This window comes from Megalops cyprinoides, chromosome 5 (genome assembly GCF_013368585.1).
Source record: "Megalops cyprinoides isolate fMegCyp1 chromosome 5, fMegCyp1.pri, whole genome shotgun sequence".
Taxonomy (NCBI): domain Eukaryota; kingdom Metazoa; phylum Chordata; class Actinopteri; order Elopiformes; family Megalopidae; genus Megalops; species Megalops cyprinoides.
In genome coordinates, this window is record NC_050587.1 from 39836763 (window position 1) to 39857048 (window position 20286).

The 20286-nt window shown below is 46.1% G+C and overlaps 1 protein-coding gene across 1 annotated transcript; it reads right to left on the reverse strand.

Annotated features, from left to right (window-relative positions):
* Positions 1-2346: 2346 nt before the first annotated feature.
* LOC118778532 (prolactin-releasing peptide receptor-like) lies at positions 2347-11640 on the reverse strand. The gene is made up of 3 exons (XM_036530098.1): positions 11573-11640; positions 4687-5175; positions 2347-2983 (listed from the first exon to the last, which is right to left on the reverse strand). The coding sequence occupies exons 2-3, from the start codon at positions 5142-5144 to the stop codon at positions 2347-2349; spliced, it is 1095 nt and encodes a 364-aa protein (XP_036385991.1). The 5' UTR covers positions 5145-5175; positions 11573-11640.
* Positions 11641-20286: the final 8646 nt, after the last annotated feature.

The following is a 20286-nucleotide window of genomic DNA, read 5'->3' on the forward strand; positions in this document are numbered from 1 at the left end:
CTGTGTTTTACAATTAAATAACACCCAGTTTCTAACCAGTGTTAGATTAGCTGATGACATCCCTTACAGGTAAGTATGTTATCATTCGTGAAACTACCCCGAAAGGCAAAAAAAGACAAATAACAGGTTTCTCAGCAATATTTTGTGTCCTTTTAACCTAGAAACCAACAGTTAGCAGCAAACGGTTTTAAACGGAAAAACAGTGTGACATTAAGGGGGTTGTGATATTAACCAAACTGGCATTAACTGGATTCTTGTGCAGTTGTAACTACGAGCCTATCAATTCTACTATTAATGTTATCAGCAAGCCTTTTGAAGGGAGCCATGTGGTTTTGCTGCCAAGTGCCTTTCCATTTAAATCGTGATGGTGTATGCAGTCAGTTTATTATAAATATGACCTATCACACATGACAGTCAGGGTGGCAAATCAAAACTTATTGCCCCCTCCTCTCATCTCCCTCATCTGTCTTTCTCCCTTTTTAAATGTAATGAGGCTTAATTGGAGCTTGTGGAAGGACTGTGCGCACACAATGAGCAGGTTAACGGCAGTAACACCTCTGCTGACACACTCCTGTCTTATGTAAGTGCATTTTTAAATTCAGGCAGGAGTCTTTCCAAACTACTTGCGCCCACTCAGGGAAACTGTGACTCTGGAGCAATCCCAAGGCTTCAAGTGGTTGTTAGATTTTTTTGTGACACAATCATATGTCCTGTTGTCATTTCATCGGCTTTGTGTCAGCGGGAACTGAACTGAGAAGCTCGATCAGTGAATGTGTGAGAACCTCAGGAAAATGTGGCTCCAGAGCGCGGAGATCCTCAGGTCTGTTTAGGTGGTGAATCGCTGTTGACATTTAGTGTCATAACCAATCCCTTTATGGATACGATGTGGCCAACTGCATTCATTCAGCCTAATGACTGATCTCTTCATGGGTCTGTTTTAGCAACGTCGTGGTGGACCGCATTCATCCGGCCTGGTGACCAATATGTTTATCAAGCTTGCGGACTGGACAAAACCCAGAAGCTTCTCCGTCTCTCCAGAACCTGGTGTGTCAACCCCTGATGAACGAGGTAATCACTCGGCTCCTGTTCTCACCACACCAATCATTACCTGAGGAGCTGATGAGTCAAGTAAGCTAATTACTCCAATCAATTACCCAGTCTGAAGCTAAAATGACACCTCAAAGTGGAAAATTGTGTTTGTGTGTGCATCACTTTTGTGGCAGTGCATTTTGGCAAGTGTACCACTGGAAATTCATACAGCTAAATAACTTACTGCCCCAATTCAGTCAGGGTAATTGCCTGAGACAAAAACTGTCACACCCCATTCAGGAAATGGATAAAAAGAACCTGCGCTGGACTCTGTGAATTCCCACAGAAAAACAAGATTTATTGCAGCACAATCACAGGAAACGGAGCTGCATAACATATTCCAGAGGCAGAAACACCACAACACAAGCGAGGAGAGAGCGACTGCGACCCCAGTCCCCCGGCAGACACCGCTTACGCGGAGCAGAGGGGGGGCAGAGCAGGGAATGACAGCGATACTCTGGGTAGAATCAGCCGTGTTACGGAGAGCTGGGTCTGAACAGACAGCGTTATGCAGTGTCAGGCCCCCGCGTCTCGGCTCGTGAGCAGGGCTGTACGTACGCAGTCACTCCCCGGGATCGCAGCACGTAGCGTGGCTGGGTGGAGGTGTGCAGCTGTGCTGGAGCTTGGCGGGAGGGGGATCTTTAAATAAAAAGAGGTGGCTTGAAAGGAAAAAATATACCATCAGACAAAACCCAAAACCTGCGCTGCCCCTCTGGCCAGGCCGTGGCCTTCCTCCCCTCCTCTGCATGTCTTGCATTCTGCCCCCCCCTCTCTCTCTCGGCTGGGGGCATCTCTGTATTCCCCACACAGCTCTTCCAGGGGGCAACTCTGGTGTAGGACTGTAGGTGATACTGCGGCCTGTGGTTTACCCCTCAGCAGACCCGGTCCTGCTCTAGATCGGCTCACTGCAGGAGTGAATCACTGTACACCGGCAGCTGGTTCGTTAGTGGCATGGTCCAGGCCCATCCTGGTAGACCCTGCATCCTTAACATCTCAGTTGCCAGTTACCTTCCCGTCTACAAACTCGGCCAAAACTCTAACGAGGAAGGAACTCCAATGGCTGCAGGACAGGAGGCTTAATGTCTCGACCACTCAGTTCTTCTGCACAGCTTTGCAGCCGTCTCTCTGACCTCCCCCTCTTTTTCCTGCACTGCCAACGGAGACATCCAGAGCTCCAGCACGTCTGACCATCCACGCCCCTCCTCCGCCTCCCCCTCCCCCTCCTCCCCCCTCCCCCTCTCCCGGGAGGGGGCGGGGTCACAGCACCACGCTGGCGGTGGCGCAGTGGTTGGCGGGGATGCCGATGCGCGGCCGGCGGGTGAACATCTTGCGCAGCTCGGCGCGGAAGCGGTCGTGCAGCCAGGCGTACAGGAAGGGGTTGCAGCAGGACGAGCTCATGGCGCACAGGTGGCACAGCAGCTGGATCAGCAGGAAGTAGCGCTTGTCGATCAGCTGGATGTCGATGTCGCGCAGCACGTTGAAGACGTGGATGGGCAGCCAGCAGACGCCGAAGGCCGCCACCACCAGCGACACCAGCCGGAAGATCTTGCGCTTGCGGGCGCGCTGCGCCTCGGCCTGCAGCTGCGTGCGGTGGCCCGGCACCACGCAGTTGCGCAGCTTGACGGAGATGCAGAGGTAGGAGCCGCAGACGGCGGACAGAGGCAGCACGTAGGTGATGAGCAGCGTGCTGTAGGCGTAGGCCAGACGCTCGCGCTCCTGCCCCATCCAGAACTCCTCGCAGATGGTGAAGCCCTCGTCCCGGAACTCCACGTGGTAGGTGTGGGCCACCGCCGGCGCCACCAGCCCGCAGGACAGCAGCCAGATGCCCGACAGCACGTAGGTGCAGGCCAGCACCGAGATGCGCTTCTTCAGAGGGTGCACTGTGGCGTAGTACCTGGGGAGGGGGGGGGGGGGGGAGAGGACTGTGAGGGGAGGATGCTGGAGCAGTGAAAATAGACCCTTTCCCTTCCTTCCTCTGGCTGATGCAACACTCTCTTTTTATTAGGATGGGACAGTCATTGCTGTGTGTGTGTGTGTGTGTGTGTGTGTGTAGGCGTGTGTGTGTGTGTGTAGGCGTGTGTGTGTGTATGTGTAGGCGTGCGTGTGTGTTTGTGTGTGTGTGTGTGTGTGTAGGCGTGTGCGTGTGTGTGTGTGTGTGTGTGTTATGGATTAGTGTCACCAGCAGTGGTGAGTGCAGCATGAACATTATTTTTCATGGTCATTAACTGTACTGCTGCCATGCTATCTGATTTTTTTTTTTTTGTCGTGAAACAAGCCAATATGACATTTCCATTCCCTGTATGGTTCGATAGATCATTGTCTCTGTCTCATAATGTGAACAAAACAGAAGCTCAAATTGTGTGTGTGAGCCATATACTTCATATACGTTACTACTGCTCTGTTTAGCAGCTAAACAATACACGTCGATATGTGTTGGAATTCCAGTGTTCATAGAGAACCCTTTTCCCCCTGTAATTTTCAAAGAGATTGAAATTGACGTGCAAATCATTAAGCTAGGTGGCCACTGAAATAAGGTTTCACTGACTAACAAGCCGCCATTACGATTCTCCCTGAACTTCTCTCCAAAAAGGTGACCGCGGAGGAGTTTTTGTATTTTCACACTCGGCAGTGAAGGCCTCGGGTGAATACTAAAGAGGATACTTTAACGACGGTCTGATAAACCTGTCCACCCAGAGGACCTGTTTCTCTCCTCATTCACCATTTTGCCCTTGGTGCCTGTGGAGCACAGGACATACTCAAAGTGGTCCAAAGACTTGCTGCACTCGGAAACTCAATCGGGACTCAAAGGACCCTGACCGAAGAGAGTAAAGACGCATCACCAGCTGTCCCCGCAGCTGCCCCCAGGGGTGGAAGCTTTCCCTGTCTGCATGCCAATGAAAACGGGGGGCTGAACGCTACTGACACTCTAAGCGCAGTGTGGGAGGAGCAGAATTCAATCACAGCACCAAGCCCTGGAGTATTAGTCACAAAGAAACTTAATTAAGCTTGCAGGAAAAGATAGCGATACAGAATAAATCAGGCCGTTGTTGCCTGCAGTCACAGAGTTAAATTGATCCATTAAGTTAATTGGTTTTGTTGGCAAGGAGAACCCTTACAAATCCCACAGGGTGGCTGTGTGAGGGCGAGGTTTCACAAAACCCCTACAATGGGTGGAGCCACAGCATGCTGTCAATCACTGACTCTTGTGAGCCAATCACAAAAGGTTTTGCTGTCCATGACAAAACGCTACAATAGGGGAGTCGGTGATAATCATATGACCCCCCTGCCATTTTAGGGTTTCACAAAGTCTTGCATTGTTACGTTTGCGGACTGACGCTCTTATCCAGAGCAACATGCATAGCTTTCAAATTTCACAACCTCTCCACTTTCACAGGCTGGAGAGTTACTGAGGTTATCTGGGTTCCCCAGCTTCCCCAAGGGGATAACAGCAGTGTCCCACCTGAGATTCAAACCAGCAACCTTTTAGTACTATGCCACATTGCCAGCGCCCTCCCTTCTCCACCCAGCCTTACATTGTGCCCCTCACACCTTGACACTCCTACCCTTCTACCTGCGGCCCGGGCCGAGGCTGCGCACCTGTCCACGGCGATGGCGGTGAGGGTGAAGACGGAGACGTAGACTGTGACAGGCTGGATGAGGAACACCAGGTAGCACATGAAGCGGCCGAACACCCAGCCGCGGGGGTTGAAGGCGTAGGCCAGCGTGAAGGGCACGCAGGTCACGCACATCAGCATGTCGGAGAAGGCCAGGTTCCCGATGAAGAAGTTGGTGACGTTGTGCATCTTGCGGGTGCGGCAGATGACGTAGATGAGCAGGTAGTTGCCGAGGAAGCCCACCAGCACCACCAGCGCGTAGCAGGGGATGATCAGGGGCTTGAAGGACTGCAGCAGCTCCACGTCCGCAAACTGCGAGCTGCGGTTGGCCCCGGCCCCCTGGCCCTGCAGCGCCACCTCGAAGACCCGCCCGCTGCTGTTCTCCTCCCCACTGCCCACGCCACAAGGGGGCGCCGGCCAGCCGCTACCGCTGCCCTCCATCCAGAGACGCCTGGGGTGGGGGGGCTCTGAGCTACAGGCAGCCGGAGAGAGGAGAAGTGTGCACTCATTGGATGGCCAACAGGAGCAGTTTCTCAAACGAGAAAATCAAACCTCTACACAGTATATTTACACATTAGGTTAACAAACACCATCATTGCCATTTAGCAGGCGAGTGACTTACATAGATAACAATTCCACTTAACAATATCCATTTATACAGCTGGATATTTACTGAGGTAATTGTGGGTTAGGTACCCATCCCAAGGGTACAGCAAAGCCCCAGCGGAGAGTTGAACCAGCAACCTTTCAGTTGTTAGCCCTCCCCCTTACCACTACACCACACTACATAACTTACAAGTCAACAGTTTTATAGATGGATATTTACTGAATCTATCTGGGTTTCAGATCTTTTTCAAGGGTGCAACAGCAACAGGAAGCAATCGTGTAGTCTTTAGGTTATGAGCTCTGCTCTTAGTCAATGTGAAACACTGCAGTTCCAGGTAATGACAATGCAGCTTTTTCAGTGACACCCGCTCTGCATGCAGACATATGAATGCATATGTAATATCTTATTGCAAACGTATCTGTTTGCCTTGCAGAACACCCTCATGCAGAGACAACCTCCCCAGCTCGTTGCCTGTCGTCTATCTGTGCACCTGCATGCATTTACTTGAGTGATTGAGTGGTCTGATTAAGGGTAAAACAGCTTTCGGTTCTCTGGCTGCGAGTTTATTTCCTCAACGAATATGAAATTCTGCCACCACACAGTTTGTGGACACCTTCTGGTGCTGATGCAGGCTGTATATATGCTGTCTGGGGATTCATAGCCAATCAGAGTTCTGTGTCTGGGATGCTGGGAATATGTACGTCCTACTGAACCAGGAAGATCATGTCAGGTAATTTTCCTTTCACAGCGATGACCTGGGGAAGCATGTGAGCTGGCCAATCAACTGCGGGAAGGATGATCATGTGACCAGACTGAGAGAGCCAGTGTGGGAATTTGACCAGCACGTGGAGTTTGTCCACCCTACTCTTTGCGGTAAGCGCCACAGCGTCTATAATGCCCGCAGTGAGTCAGGACCACAGTGGACCCTGTTTATGATTGGTTGAGGGGAAGACCCACCAACACCGCATCCAGCAGCAACCTGGGTTCCCCAAGTCGGAATTTCTCCTAGTTTGAGGTTTGGGACCTCCTAACATCAGCCATCAGGCATCCTTCCACTACTGCCTGTTATGTCATAGTGACCAAAGTGTAGCTAGCACCCTCATCTGGACAGTGAGCTGTACTGCATCTGAGAGACATAATGTTCTTAGGAATAAAAACATTTTATTCACAGATTAAAGTGAAACAGTACTGCCTTGCTTGTTAAATACATGGTAGCCAGCCTACCTCATGCAATGATCAGCATTGCTGTCAGCAATCATCTGAAATTTTCAGTAATTTTACCGGAAATTTGTACCGTAATGACAGAAATTTAAAAAGGAAAGGTTGCACTTAATGCAATTTGGACCGTAACTGTGAGTCGGTTTACTACAAAAGATGCATTAAGAATGAGTCAGAAGTAAATGCCAAGCCTTTAACTGTGCAGTCAACTTTCGCTCTAGGCTTTCATTTTTCTTTATTTTAATTTTTTATTCCGCTTTTATTCTGCGTCAGCACAGACATGAAAAACATTTGTCAAGGAATCTTAGCAGCTGATGCATTTGCTCCTAGATTGACATGGTTGTATAAGGCCCTTTATTATGTGCCTAACATCTATCTGCATAATAAGCTTTCACAGTAACACGATTTTTTATTAAATATTCAACAGAACAAGTTAATTACAGATGCATTCTGTGCTTCAGTGCCCAGTGCTCAGCGGTTGACCTGTATTTTACAGGTTATTTCAAAAAGTAATGAAGTATTGCAGAGGGAAAAGATGAGCTCTTGTAAACCTGCCTCCGGTTAAGCCAGTGGCAATATCTTTTTGTCACGTCCTGCCAGGTAGACTGGTTCAGCTCCATTGGTTTTGTAGATAACAACAAATACTTGAATAGTTACCATTCAACTACACTGTAAAAAGGGAATATTATGGACAATCAAATGAAAATGTTTTTTGTGAACGCAGCCATCCAACAGGAGGTGCACACTCCTTGGGGCGCGCAACAGGAAATTTTTAAAAGGAATTGTCTAATGTGTCTGATGTAAAGAATGAAGGTACACAGTGATTACCGCTGCACACTTCAGCAACGTCAGCATGGACAGGGACATCTTACAGGGATTACAACAGTCATTTATTTAGAATTAATTAACTCTGAAGTGATACACGAAGAAATATCTGCCAGTCTCTTCATCACCTAAAGGTTCATTCCATTTACTGAACAGGAGGACAAAAAAACAACCCAGCTGGGTCCAGGTAATAAATCTACCTGCTAACCATGAGGCAGAGATAGAGAGACACTCACTGTGAAGCAGTTCTGTGCCATAAGGCATCAACATGCGTATGCTAATTGAAACCATATTTATGAATGTGCATCCCGCACATAGAGTTAGTGCTAATTGGATTTCTGTTTGAGATATGCTATCAACCTTCATTTCAGCCCTGCAGATTTGCTTTCTGAACTGTTTTTTTTTTTTTGTTTTTTGTTTTTAATGTTTTAATGAATAAGATTATTAGTTTGTCTTGAATTCACACACAGGAATATGATTAACCAGCCATTTTGTTTCACAGTCACTCAGGAGGTAGGAGGCAATGTTGACAGACATACAGACATACGCATACAGACATGCACGCACACACACACACACACACACACACACGCGCACACACAGACACGCACACACAGACACGCACACACACATACACAGACAGAGCCCTTCTCTGCACCTATCTCCACAGCAACACCTGCCTTCTTGTGCATCTTTGGAGTGGGTTAGTTTGAACTTTTCATTTGTGCAGCACCTCTGTGGGTTACTCAAACGTGTTGATGGAACTTTCCCTCCCCCCAAAATGAACACAGCCTCTTGGACTGTACCACTGGGCAAAGGCAGGGGATACAGTCTCCCTGGAGATGAGAACATCCCATGATTGTGATGTCACACAGTCCCTTCTACAGCTGTGACTGTTCCTCAGACTCACACACACACCTGTGAGAAATGCCCTGAGGCAGGAGAGAGTGGGGCATGCTTTAACTGATTTCTCTGACAGAAGGGATGGCTTTGGTAGTGGAACTGCATGATCTAACCTAACCCAGCGTGGAGACTGAAACTGACAGAGATGCACTCATCTGTTGCCAAGGGGACGGTGCAGTGCTTGCACGTCAGCAGCTGGCCATGTCTGACAGGACTGTGTCTGGTGGAGTTTTGTCCTGTTTTACATCAATAGGTGCATTAGTCCTCTTCAGCATGCACAACTCCCGGGCCAGCTGCTGCCTTTGGCCCTGTCTGCGTGAGCAGCCCACCCCAGCCCACCCCAGCCACTGCCAACGGCAGGCAGCTTCCAAGGCCCTTTCAGGAGCGCGGTTTGCAGTGTTCCCCTGGGCCTCTGCACGTCACACGTTCCCCTGGGCCTCTGCACGCGTGCTCACACGAACGAACAAAAGCAGGAGCAACAGAGCGAGATAAAACCATCAAATCCATCAACCAGTCACTCAGATTTTACTTGAAATAGGGTTCTTAGGGAAGTGTTACAGCATGCTTGGAAGAGGGTTTTATGGGGAGGGTAAGGATAACGTAATGAAAATAGCAGACATAGCGACACAGTGATGTTTGCAGGACAGGTCAGCCTGAGTGATTGTTGAGATATACTTCCAGTACACCACTTCTCCACTGAGAGAAGCTGGTGTAATACCAAGGAGTGCAACTCTAGGATTGCCCTCCAGTGAGCAGGGAAGAACCTCTCCTGTCAGTGTTGCTTCTTGAGGGCCATTATGGAAAACTGTTTTGTCACATTTCTGTGCAGTATGTATGGCCCTCCTGAAGCAACATCTAATTGAAACTGGCATTTTCAAATAAGTTGCAGCCTCCGAGTCCAACTGGCAGGAAAGCCGCTTCCCATCCTGCATATTTTTGGCAACTGCACTCTTCCTGTTCACTTCAGCTCTCTGACCATCACCTCTTCCATTTCTGTAGCGGTCCCACAAAGCCGTCAGGGCGGCTAGAGAGACACGGGTTTAAAAATAAACCTCTGGCAAAACGGGAACTCTTCGACGTCATAATGGATGGATTTAAGGCTGTTAATTGCTAATAGCTTTTATGCTAATTCCTTCTCGTGCTCTCGCTTCACCCACCCAACTTCAAAGAGTTATTTCAGGAGAGAATGACAACTCGCTCCGGGAAACCGTTACTCTTGTTTTGTCGTCACATGCATTACGACAATTAGAGGCAACATGCTTCTCGTCGGATGGATAATGATTATGGCGCCTGGAATTAGCCCTGACAAAGGGATGGCAAAGCACTATAAACGAGCCTGAAAATAAAATGTGTAACATTTGAGCAATCACTGTGTTTTTCTCTGATCGGCAACCCCCACCCCCTTTCACATTTACATATCTAATACGGCCACTCTCGTCCTTTTTGACCTTAAAAGCAACATGTTTCCCGTCGCTTTGCCATGGCAGCATGGGGTCTTAAATAAATGTTATGAGAAAATGATTTCCGCGCTTGCACGACTCCCACTCCCACACAAATGACATGTTCAGGTGTGGCAATGTAAACTGTAATTATTCCATTTCACGCAGTCCCTTCTGCGCACTTAATATGACATTAATGAAGCATAGTGGTTATGCGCTGGCATTAGCCACAGAAGACAACAGGTTCTTCATTACAATAAAATAATTAGCGGTTCTTTTTATCTGTGTTTATCTATTTATTAAACTCTTTTTTATCCTGATTATATTAAATAGTGAATTTTGACTGGAGCAAAAGCGCTAATTGCGCTTGCTACCAGATGCAACGGCAGAACACCGGTGTAAGACTGAGTCCTGCGCGTCTCACGCCGGAGTGCTCCGCTCCGTCCACTGCGCCAAGGTGCCACCAAGATCTCACCCGCTGCGGCGTCTCTCCAGCAGGCTGGTGGCGTGGAGCTGGGGGTGGGAGGGGGGTCTAAACCGCTCAAGCGCTCAGTCTTTTCACAAGCTCCGCGTTCGTCGTGCCAATCAAGCCTCCGGCAGTGAACCGAACGGTTCTCATGCCGACAGGCTGTTAGTGGGGTTCATAATTGTTCATATTTTTCTCCACTCCTCGGCATATCGCTGCATCTGTAGTTTGCAGCGGGACGCGTTAAGTGAAGCCGCGGTGCGCCCGCATCCTGAGTGCGCGAAACGGCGAGAATCGCAGTCCAGCGCTGAAGCTGCTGCACTATACACGTGTCCCCCGGTGAGAGTAATTAAAGGTACGAAGACACCTTGGTGGGAAACCATTCTCTGGCTCTCTGCCTATCCAGGTCAGACGTGCCTCTGGAGCAAGGAGGCTTTGAATGCCAGCAAATTAGGTTCAACACAGTAAGTACAATGTGCATGATAGCATATTTCCAGAGTTAAGAAAAAAGAGTTAAGAGAAGAGCCATTTAACCACTCCTGGCTCCACTATACAAAAATGAGATCCTCAGACAAGTGCCGCAGGAAATAAATAATTTTCACATTCCTGCTAAAGACAATATTGCCACTTGTCAGTCATCAAAGGAAACACTTCTGATTGTTCCCCCTGAATGGCCATCGGCCTCGGGCACTCGTCCATATAAATAATAATACATTAAAATGTGACCAGCATGTTTGACACTTTTGTCTGTGAAGACTATAGACTACCAACGCACCATTCACCAAACGGGTGTGTAACCACTCGTGGATTTCACAGAACTGGTTCGAACACAGTGCAGTCCGCGCCTTTTAAAAATCACTCAGGAGGATATCATTCGATCATTTATAATTTCATTATTTTGGCAGTGCATCTGGAAGTACCGGTTTCATTTAGCTGGTGGTTAATGCGCTGAGGATTGGGAACATTGGTTCATTTGTACAACTCATGGATAGGCTCTAACAGTCTGTAGGGAGTAGCCTACTGAAAAGTGTTTTTTAACTTACAGAATAAAACAAAAGTATACTTACTGGTAGGTCATAACAAGTGGACTGTTACTCAGATTAAGTTAACTGAGTTCAGTTCATACAAATAATGAGATAACGATTGAAATGATAACAACGACTAGAGACAATTGATTATATCAGCTTGCTGAAAACTATATACTATATATATAAACTTAAACTGCACATATGCAGATTATATAGATAGATAAAAAAAAAACTAAATTAAACTTAAAAATTGTATATCTTTCTGTGTGTGTGTACAGAGACAGGGACAGACAGCAAAAATAACATAAGAATAATCCCAATAATAACTGCCATTCGTTAAATCATTTTAAATCACAGTTTGCACTCCACCCAACCCTACTTACTTTTTAACCTTCTGCGCGCTCTCCTCACTTTCGCGGCGGGGCACAGTTGCGGTGTCCCTGTCAGATCCCGGTGTCCGCTTTTCAGTCCCACCGATTATTGGACTGAATAATGACAAAGCGTGCGTGCTGAGAGGAGTTCCGACATAGCCCTGCTCCGCTGCTCCGCTCCCGCCTGCAAGAGGTAAAGATACAGTATGGAGGGAGACGCATTGTCACGCGCGGGTGTGTGTGTGTGTGTGTGTGTGTGTGTGTGTGTGTGTGTGCGTGAGAGAGAGAGGGAGGCGGAGAGCGCATCCATTCTGCACTGAAGGGATTCAGATACGCCCAAATTAATTTTCAGTGTTCATTGGTCAGATGACAGATTTACAATTTATTTTGTGATGCATTGACCTTAAGATATCTTTATTAACTGAAATATCATAAACATCAACAGCGATTGTTTGCATGATCAAACGAAACATTTCACCAGCAATTAATATAACGTTTTTGCATGGGTGGACCGGATCAAGTCAAAACAAGACAGAACTGCTGATGGCACGGTACTCGGAGTGATGAGATGGGTCTCTAAGTCTCTAAGACAGTTGACAACACTGTAAAAAGTACGGTCCATAAGCTTAATTGAAAGGCGGGGCACTCAATAAGGAAAAGACGGAAAACCGTGTATTTACTGCATTCTAGAGACCCTATATGCTGATGAAAATGGATCGAGTGTATTTTCCACTTTTACTTTTCAACTAATTACTTCGTAGACCAAGTTATTAATGAGTCTAAATTAGAAAAACGAACATATATTTGTCATTCGATATCATAACGGTTCTGCGACCATTGCTGATCACATTCACTTTGGAAAGCAGAATTGTATACGCAATTGGGAACGTTTAATGTTTCTGTGGAGATCAGAATGAACTGATTTTGAGGCATATACAGCTAATATGACATTTTATTGTTAAGGAATATGGGTATTTTGGACTTAGAAATGTGATTTTGCCATAGCTTGTTTTGTGCCGTGGGTCTGTACGGTTGATTATTATTGTGAATGCGTATAATTTTGCCTGGGACTTTGAGAGATGTCTTTTGCAGGTAACATAAGAGAGCTCTGCAGGCCTTACCTGCTTTAAAAATTAAGATTGAATAATAAATATAACAGTTTTTTAGCATTTCTTTCCCAACATGTGGAGGAGCATGAAGGGATGTATGCAAAATGTAGCAGGGAAGAGTAGACAATGAACTAACGCATACACATGCACTCAAACACGTAGGCATATGCACATAAACACACACTTATGGAGGGCTGCCACCTCTCGGGGTTTGGGAGTGTGGGAGGGGTGGGGGGGTTGTAGAGGAGTCCTCTGTCATTCAGACAGCCACATTTTTATGTTCACAAACTATTCAAAATGGTTGATTCCCACCTTGAATGAAAAAAAAGCCCAGCCATGGTGTTAGCAGTGTTTGGAACAGGAGGCTCATTAGTATTCTCCCAGAATGCATAGGGTAGCCTTTCTCTTCTGATGGATGTACCCCGGCCAGAGCTGACCGAGTCTTTACCGTGGTGGAGGAATACATGCTTGGAGATAAAGGACGCTGGCTGCGGAGTCGTGTTAGCCAGGGCCGGAATGGCAGCTGGCCAGGCCTCGCTGCTGGGCTGCGTGGGGCTCCACAGGCCGGGTCTGGCCCCTGCAGGTTCTGCTTCCTCTCTGCAGCTCAAACCACTGGTCAAACAGCGCAAAAAAAGAAACCGAATCAATGCTTATGCCACTGCCAGCCACCCACTCGCACCAGAAAAACTGACATAAAAGAGCTCACAGCAGGAACGAGAGAGAGATAGAGAGAAAGAGAGAGAGGGAACTAGAGAAACGGAGACCTGAGGAGCACACCATTAGAATTCAAACAATTAGAGTTAATCAAATTACAGCACAACAGAACTAAACTGCATCACCCATTGGGATACACACTCAAAAGCACACTTCAGACGCGGGTGCTGTCGGGCTCTGAACAGACAGTATCACCTGGGCAGACGTGCCTAGCTGTGCTAACTAAGAGAAAACTAGCAGCACAGATGGACAGGCTGTGCTCACACTGCCAGCGCCGAGACGTCGGGTTGCAGAGCAGAGCTTTCTCACACGTTAGCAATCCCGCCACGTAAGGGAACACCTCTTCCCCCAGATCACTCAGATCACCCCAGACTTTCTGAATATGGCAAGCGTAGAGGACAGGAGCTGCTCTGTTCTGGGAGAGAGGTGCAGCAGCTGCCTGCCACGGCCTCAGATACCCACCAAAAGAGGGACATACATCCACGCGGGTTTTCTTTGGTCATACATATAAATATCAATGATCTACATTTTGTTTTACGACTGTTAGGTTGTGTACTGTTCTGAACATGCTTTGGCGATTGTTGTGGAAAAGGATGAGCGATTCAGGGTTGATTGACTGGCATTCAAACCCAATCACAGACTGACTTGCCGACCAATCGCATTGGAAGAGCCTTTGTGTCTCTGGGGAGTGCGTCACTTGTTGTTATAGCAGACTAGGGCAGTAGTAAAAACACTCGCCGAGCGAAATTTTCCTTGTTGTGTAAGACCTTCACTGTTGTTTGCACGTAGACGAGCCATCGTGTTACTTTGTTGTGAATGTGTGCGTTCAGAGACAAAAACACACACTCACACACACACAAGCAAACTGGAACAAACCCCAGAGGACTGTCCATAAAAGAAATATTGTGGCCACTGCCTCTGCCTCCTGTGATTCTAACCGGATCCCCTGCAGTGACTCTAACTATCCGGAACTAGCGCATAGTGGCATCCACTATCTCAAAGTATTTTTCAATTAAGTACCATACTGCATTTCATGCAAATAAAGTACTTTGAACTAGAGAGAGAAAGGGAGCAAAAGAGAGAGATGAAGAGAGCGAGGGAGAGAGAGAGAGAGAGAGAGAGAGAGAGAGGCACCCTCAGCATTATCACCTCTCTCACTCCTGACACAGTGAGACACAGGAGGGGAGAGAATGAGAAACCGAAAAAAAACAGACACTTCACAGGGCACGGTGCCCAGAATCAGTGATTCAGCTCCCTGTCAGGTCTATAAACATAAAGGAGGAGCAGCGCCTTATATGAGCCACTGAGGATAATAATCATCCAGAGGGACCCTCTCTCTGCCATGTGGGCACAGCCAGGGTGGCAGACGGTGGAGCTGCAGGGAAAAAGGTGCAGTGCTTTAGGCTGAGAGTGTCAGCATCTGTGTGCAAATACATGGGATGCCCTCCTCGACACTATGCGGGGTTATTTTTGAAGAATATTCATCCTGTTATTATCCAAATATTCATCCTCACAGAGCACAGAATTTATTCTACCTCAGTGCTGGCTCTCCCCAGCCTTAATGTTCTCCATCTTGAGAGATTTAGAGGTGTTATGTACTCTGCGGTTACCGGCTGATAGGAGTTCACTTCCAATATGCGGGCCCAAATTGGAGCTCACATCCAATTCAGTGAGTCTAAATAATTCATCAGGTCCCAAGTAGGAACTGAGACCAGACACTTGTGGATCTGTGCACCACTGGGTCACCTGTCAGTGCATCAATTCAGTTTAATTTTAAGTCTGTTTGGTTTCTGTGATGGTGCAGTGCTGCCAACTCTTCACAGCAGAAAATTTTTGGACTTCCCTCCAAAAATTCTCCTCCTGTTAGAAGTTATGGAGCTACCAAAAGGATAATGTTCTTTTCAGCATAAAACTTGGGGCATGCTGGTGTGGTAAACATGATAAACAGGATTTTTTTTATTATTATTAGGTGACTATAAAGCTCTCCAGATCTGGTGACAGACTGCTATGATGGGAGCACCGCTATCTTACCACTGTGTTGCAGTGGGCCACAAAGAGGCACTCCTGAAGTGAAATGGTATGAGGTAATGCATCGCAGAGGAAACTGCCCAATCAGAGAGCTGCCCTTTAACTCCGCCCCAACTGTGTGTCGCTGCCCTGAAACTGTCTGCAGGCCCACCTCATCACATTACATGACATCACATTACATGACATCACATTACATGACATCACATTACATGACATCACATTACATGACATCACATTACATGACATCACATTACCTCATCACATTACATGACATCACATTACATGACATCACATTACATGACATCACATTTTGTCACTTAGCAGAAGCTCTGATGTAGAGCAACTTCTAATGTGGACATACAGCATGCATTTAACAAAACAGCATGAAATGTTGGACAAAAAATACGCACATTTACATGATTTAACATATCAAGTGAAACATAATATCTCCATTATTATGATAATAAAAAACTACACAAGTACAAAACTACAAACAACACAACCACAATATACAAAAATTAAATAAGAGCAAGACCACTCTCAGGTCAGGGGAAATGAGGTACAGTTTGAAGAGGTGAAGCTTTTTTGACCTGGTCAAATATTTTGACCTCATCTTCCAGTTTAGCTGTCTGAACAGGCTGTGAAAGAATTGAATAAACAAGACAACCATTCACATTTGAAGATTACGTGTGTTACATCACTGTAATGCAGTTGCAATCACTGTAATGTGAAGATTGTTACATCATCGCCATAGCTTGACAATACAAGAAACTAGCTAACCATTAACAGACAAAACTACAGAAATGGTGTTTTTCAATTTTTTACCAAATAGATTACACATTTATTAATGTGTATGTCTGCTAAATATTAATGTATAATGTCTGCTAAATGAAGTAATATAATGTATTAAACACATATGCATTGAAATGTGACCATCGATGGCTGACTTCAGGCCTTCTCCCCAGACTGACTGTCACAGTGAGGAAATTCTCTCCTGTAATACCGCCACTGACCACCTGGCACCAGGGAGGCGCTGTGCTCTGCGATCCTTCATTGTGGTTGAAGAGATTAGACCTGAGGAGTGATGAGTAGTGTCATATAGCGGTGTTGATGTGAAGCAGAGAGAGACGGCCATGCTTGCTGCCACGGCCGCCACCCCTTTGCAGATACAGGACTTTGCCCCTGCTCACAGGGGTAGTAGTAACAAGTATGTCGTCCATGAAGGTGATGCCTGGCTTTCATCTGCAATGAACTTTATTAGGCTTCCCCAGCTGAGCCTTCAAACAGTTAATCTGATTATGGTGTGGGCAATCGGCACGTCAACCTGCTGCCATCCATCTCCATGAGGATCTTATTGCCACCAAAAAGATTGCTCCTTTGCCTTTTTATAAGGCATCATTCAATGTGTGTGTGTGTGTGTGTGTGTGTGTGTGTGTGTGTTATGACGAGCAATATCTGTGGAACTGGATTAACAGAAAGCTATTATGTTATGGCAAAGCGGAGCAGACAGGGAAGGCCTGTCTATGCTGATGAGGTCGTTTTTTTCTGCGTGAATCACTCCTCATTGTCCTCACTGTTCCACAGCCCTGAAGAGGTCCTTTCATGAGCGGTTATTAATGTCACAAGCAAAAAACGTGAATCGTGGGCAAACGTACACCTTTTCTTTCCTGTGTACTTGAATTTTTTTTCCTCGACTGCACAGTTAAATGTGTAATAGCTCCATTTTTTGTGTTTCAAAACCCAAATGCATGGAAAACGCCACAGAAATAGAATGTCCTCCTGCCATAGCTTCATACAGTGTGTTATGATTCATGTCCATAGCTTAGATGCTGTCCATTCATTGAGCTGAATGGGCGCTGATCCAAACACCCCGCATTCAGACCTGTAACCTCCCCATTCGCACATTATCCATGTGTCAGGGTTTAATGTCATGTCTGTTGCTAAGTAAATTACCCACAGTCCTTTGAGCAGAGTAATAACGGTGCAGACAGAGCGTGCCCATTAGACTGTGGAGTTTGCGTCAGAGTGATTATGGATTAGTGATGTAAGGTGATGTATAATGGGCGAGTCTTCCATCGACATCCTGCGGAAAAATATGATGAGCTGGCTTCATTCAGATGCCCCACCTGGGGCGGGTCTATGGTTTAACTGAGGCCTGGGATGGGGGTTAGACCAGGGGTGGGCTACCCTGTTACTGAGCAGCAGGGATTTTTCTGCCTTTTGCTCTGTCTGAGTTCCTAATCAGGTCAGGATCATTTGTTACGCTGAAGGAACACCGGTGTCCCTGTGCTGGAGACGTTCCAAATTTCACTAAACGCATACAGTCACTCACATTAATTTAGAGCAATTGTGTGATTAAGAGCTTGGGTAGAACGAAAACCAGACACGGCTCTCCTGTTGCAGGACTGGAGTTTCCTGCCCTGGTTCAGGGTTTGGCTGAGCATGAAGAACAGAGTGATTCATTCAGACTGTGTCTTTCCACAAACCACAAAACTCTACTCCACGCTTGTTACTAAATGGTAGCTGTGTAATTATGTGTTGTTACACAATTGTTTTTAAAGTAATTACACCATTGTTACATTGGTATAAAGTGCTAGCCAGTAAGGTTTCTCACAGTGGAAAACCCAAAATTAACCTCAAAGAACTGACTTGAAACTCAAGTGCATGTCACATTTTTTAGCCCTTAATTTTTCTAGCGCTCGGTGTCATAGCTCTCGGTTCTCACCAGGATGCTGGTGGTTATCTATTTTCACAGACTGTGCCAGAGCTTTGTATTTCTCAGGTGTGCTGTCTGTTTGATGTGGTGCCTCTTGGCGGGAATCTTTTGTAAGGAGGAAGGTGTCTTGTGTTGCCGGGTGTGAGGCCTGGTACCCAGTGAGGACCCTGAAGGGGAGCTTTCCACAGGGCTTTGATCCCATGAGCTACTCTTTTCACAGCACTTTACATTACATTACATTACATTACATGCATTTAGCAGATGCTATTATCCAGAGCGACTTCCAGCACAACATAACATAAGTGTATCCGTTCAGTTAAATGAGCAACAGTGTCAGGCCAGGCTAACGGCACTCCCAGACCAGTGCTCATGTTACAGTTTTCCTTTCTGTTTACCATGTGAAGGGTTTGAGACAGCTGTACACATGCTGATGGGCTGCTAATTACGATCATTATGTATGTTTATATACAGAAATATTCAGCTCTCTAGCTGGTAATGACACACGTACTGTATGAATATGTTGATTAGCAGTAGTTACGTTCTCATATGCCATATGGCATGTATTAAGCCCTTTCACTCTAAAATGGACGCATAGATCAATAGAATTTCAATAACTGCTCTCATAAAGGATTCACACTTAATATTTCTTTAGGAAAGATGAGGCTAGAGATTCTAATGTTTTATGCTACTAGATGACTCTGTGGAATGCAATAAGCCTTTAATACCAGTCGTCTCTTTATATTTTGATCCAATGAACTACATCCACTAGCCATACAAGGCTTATATATATATATATATAGTAATAAGCCTTGGTATCAGTCATTGCATTTCAACACTATACAAGTCAATTAAAATTGTGGGCAACATATACCTAAATCTAGGCTTAATGTAGTCCAAATCTCTTTAAATCTAATCCAGATCTACATAACACCAGGAAAATCTAGCCTGAATGTATTTAGACCTGAGAGTAATTTTGCCAAAATCTTCTCAATTCTTAAGTAAATTTAGATGGTTTGTCTGGAATTGTCAGATAACTGGATTCATAGGGGCTTGGCTTCTCATTTACAGTGGCCAGTCACCACAGTCTGCACTGATCACATGATCGCTGTTTACAGGCAGCCAGTCATGAGGTGGGTCTCCTTGGGATCTCCTTTAGGATCCTTTTCTTGCAGATTAACCGCCCAATCCTCACGGTGACATTAATTTGAGAGGAGTAATTACTTTGGATACCTAGTGATAAAGCCAGTGGGTAACATCACGACCCACCTGATGTCTCTAATTCAGTAACAATAACTGCAATCGGGACGTAAAGTGTGTTCTTCATCACTTGACTGAATCTGAATACCTGAATTACCATCTGTAACTTCCAAACTGAACATTACCAGATTATCTGGATATGAACATGCAAAGTGATTCAAGCGTACACATGAAGCACCACTGATTTAGCAGGTCTTGGTTGCTTATTGAAGTTAAAAATGTAACTTCATTAATTCATTCATTTTTTTATAGTACATTAATAAAATTGTCCTCAAAAAGTTTTGATACACCATCTGCACTTTTTATCCTCGATTGACCACTGGGAGCTTCAGCAAGAATCACAAGTTAGTCTGTTGCCTTTTAAACAGTGAAACAAGTATGGTAAAAATAAGAGCCAGAGCTTTAAAAGAGAGCAGAGTTTGACCTACACCTGGGAAAAGGCTCTTGGAAATGATTCATGGGAACTAACCTCCAGATCAGTTGTTAATTCCTTTATTTTAACTCTACACGTGGTGTCCCATTTCTGCCTCAGATTTCATTAAATTGATTTTTACCTCAGATGACATCAAAAACTTGGGGGAAAAAAATCACGTTTTGCTAGAGCTGTGGTGATTCTGACCTTGTTACAGCTGGGGTATTCCTGACCTTTGACCTTTCTGTTTGATGTTGATGTTTGATACTCCGAGAGTGTCGGGGGTGGCATTAAGGCGCTGGCATGGCTGTCTGCGGAGGAACACCTCCTGGGCAGAGCTGGTTCTAACTAGACCCCACCTTCGTTTCTGCTCTTCTTTTTTGGTGTGGACAGCTTCGTTTGGTTGGCTGTGAGCAGAAGTTCCTTGTCCTAAGGAGTCTATCAGTTTGTTATTTTGTGGGTGTGTGTAGGGGTGGGGGGGGGGCATCTT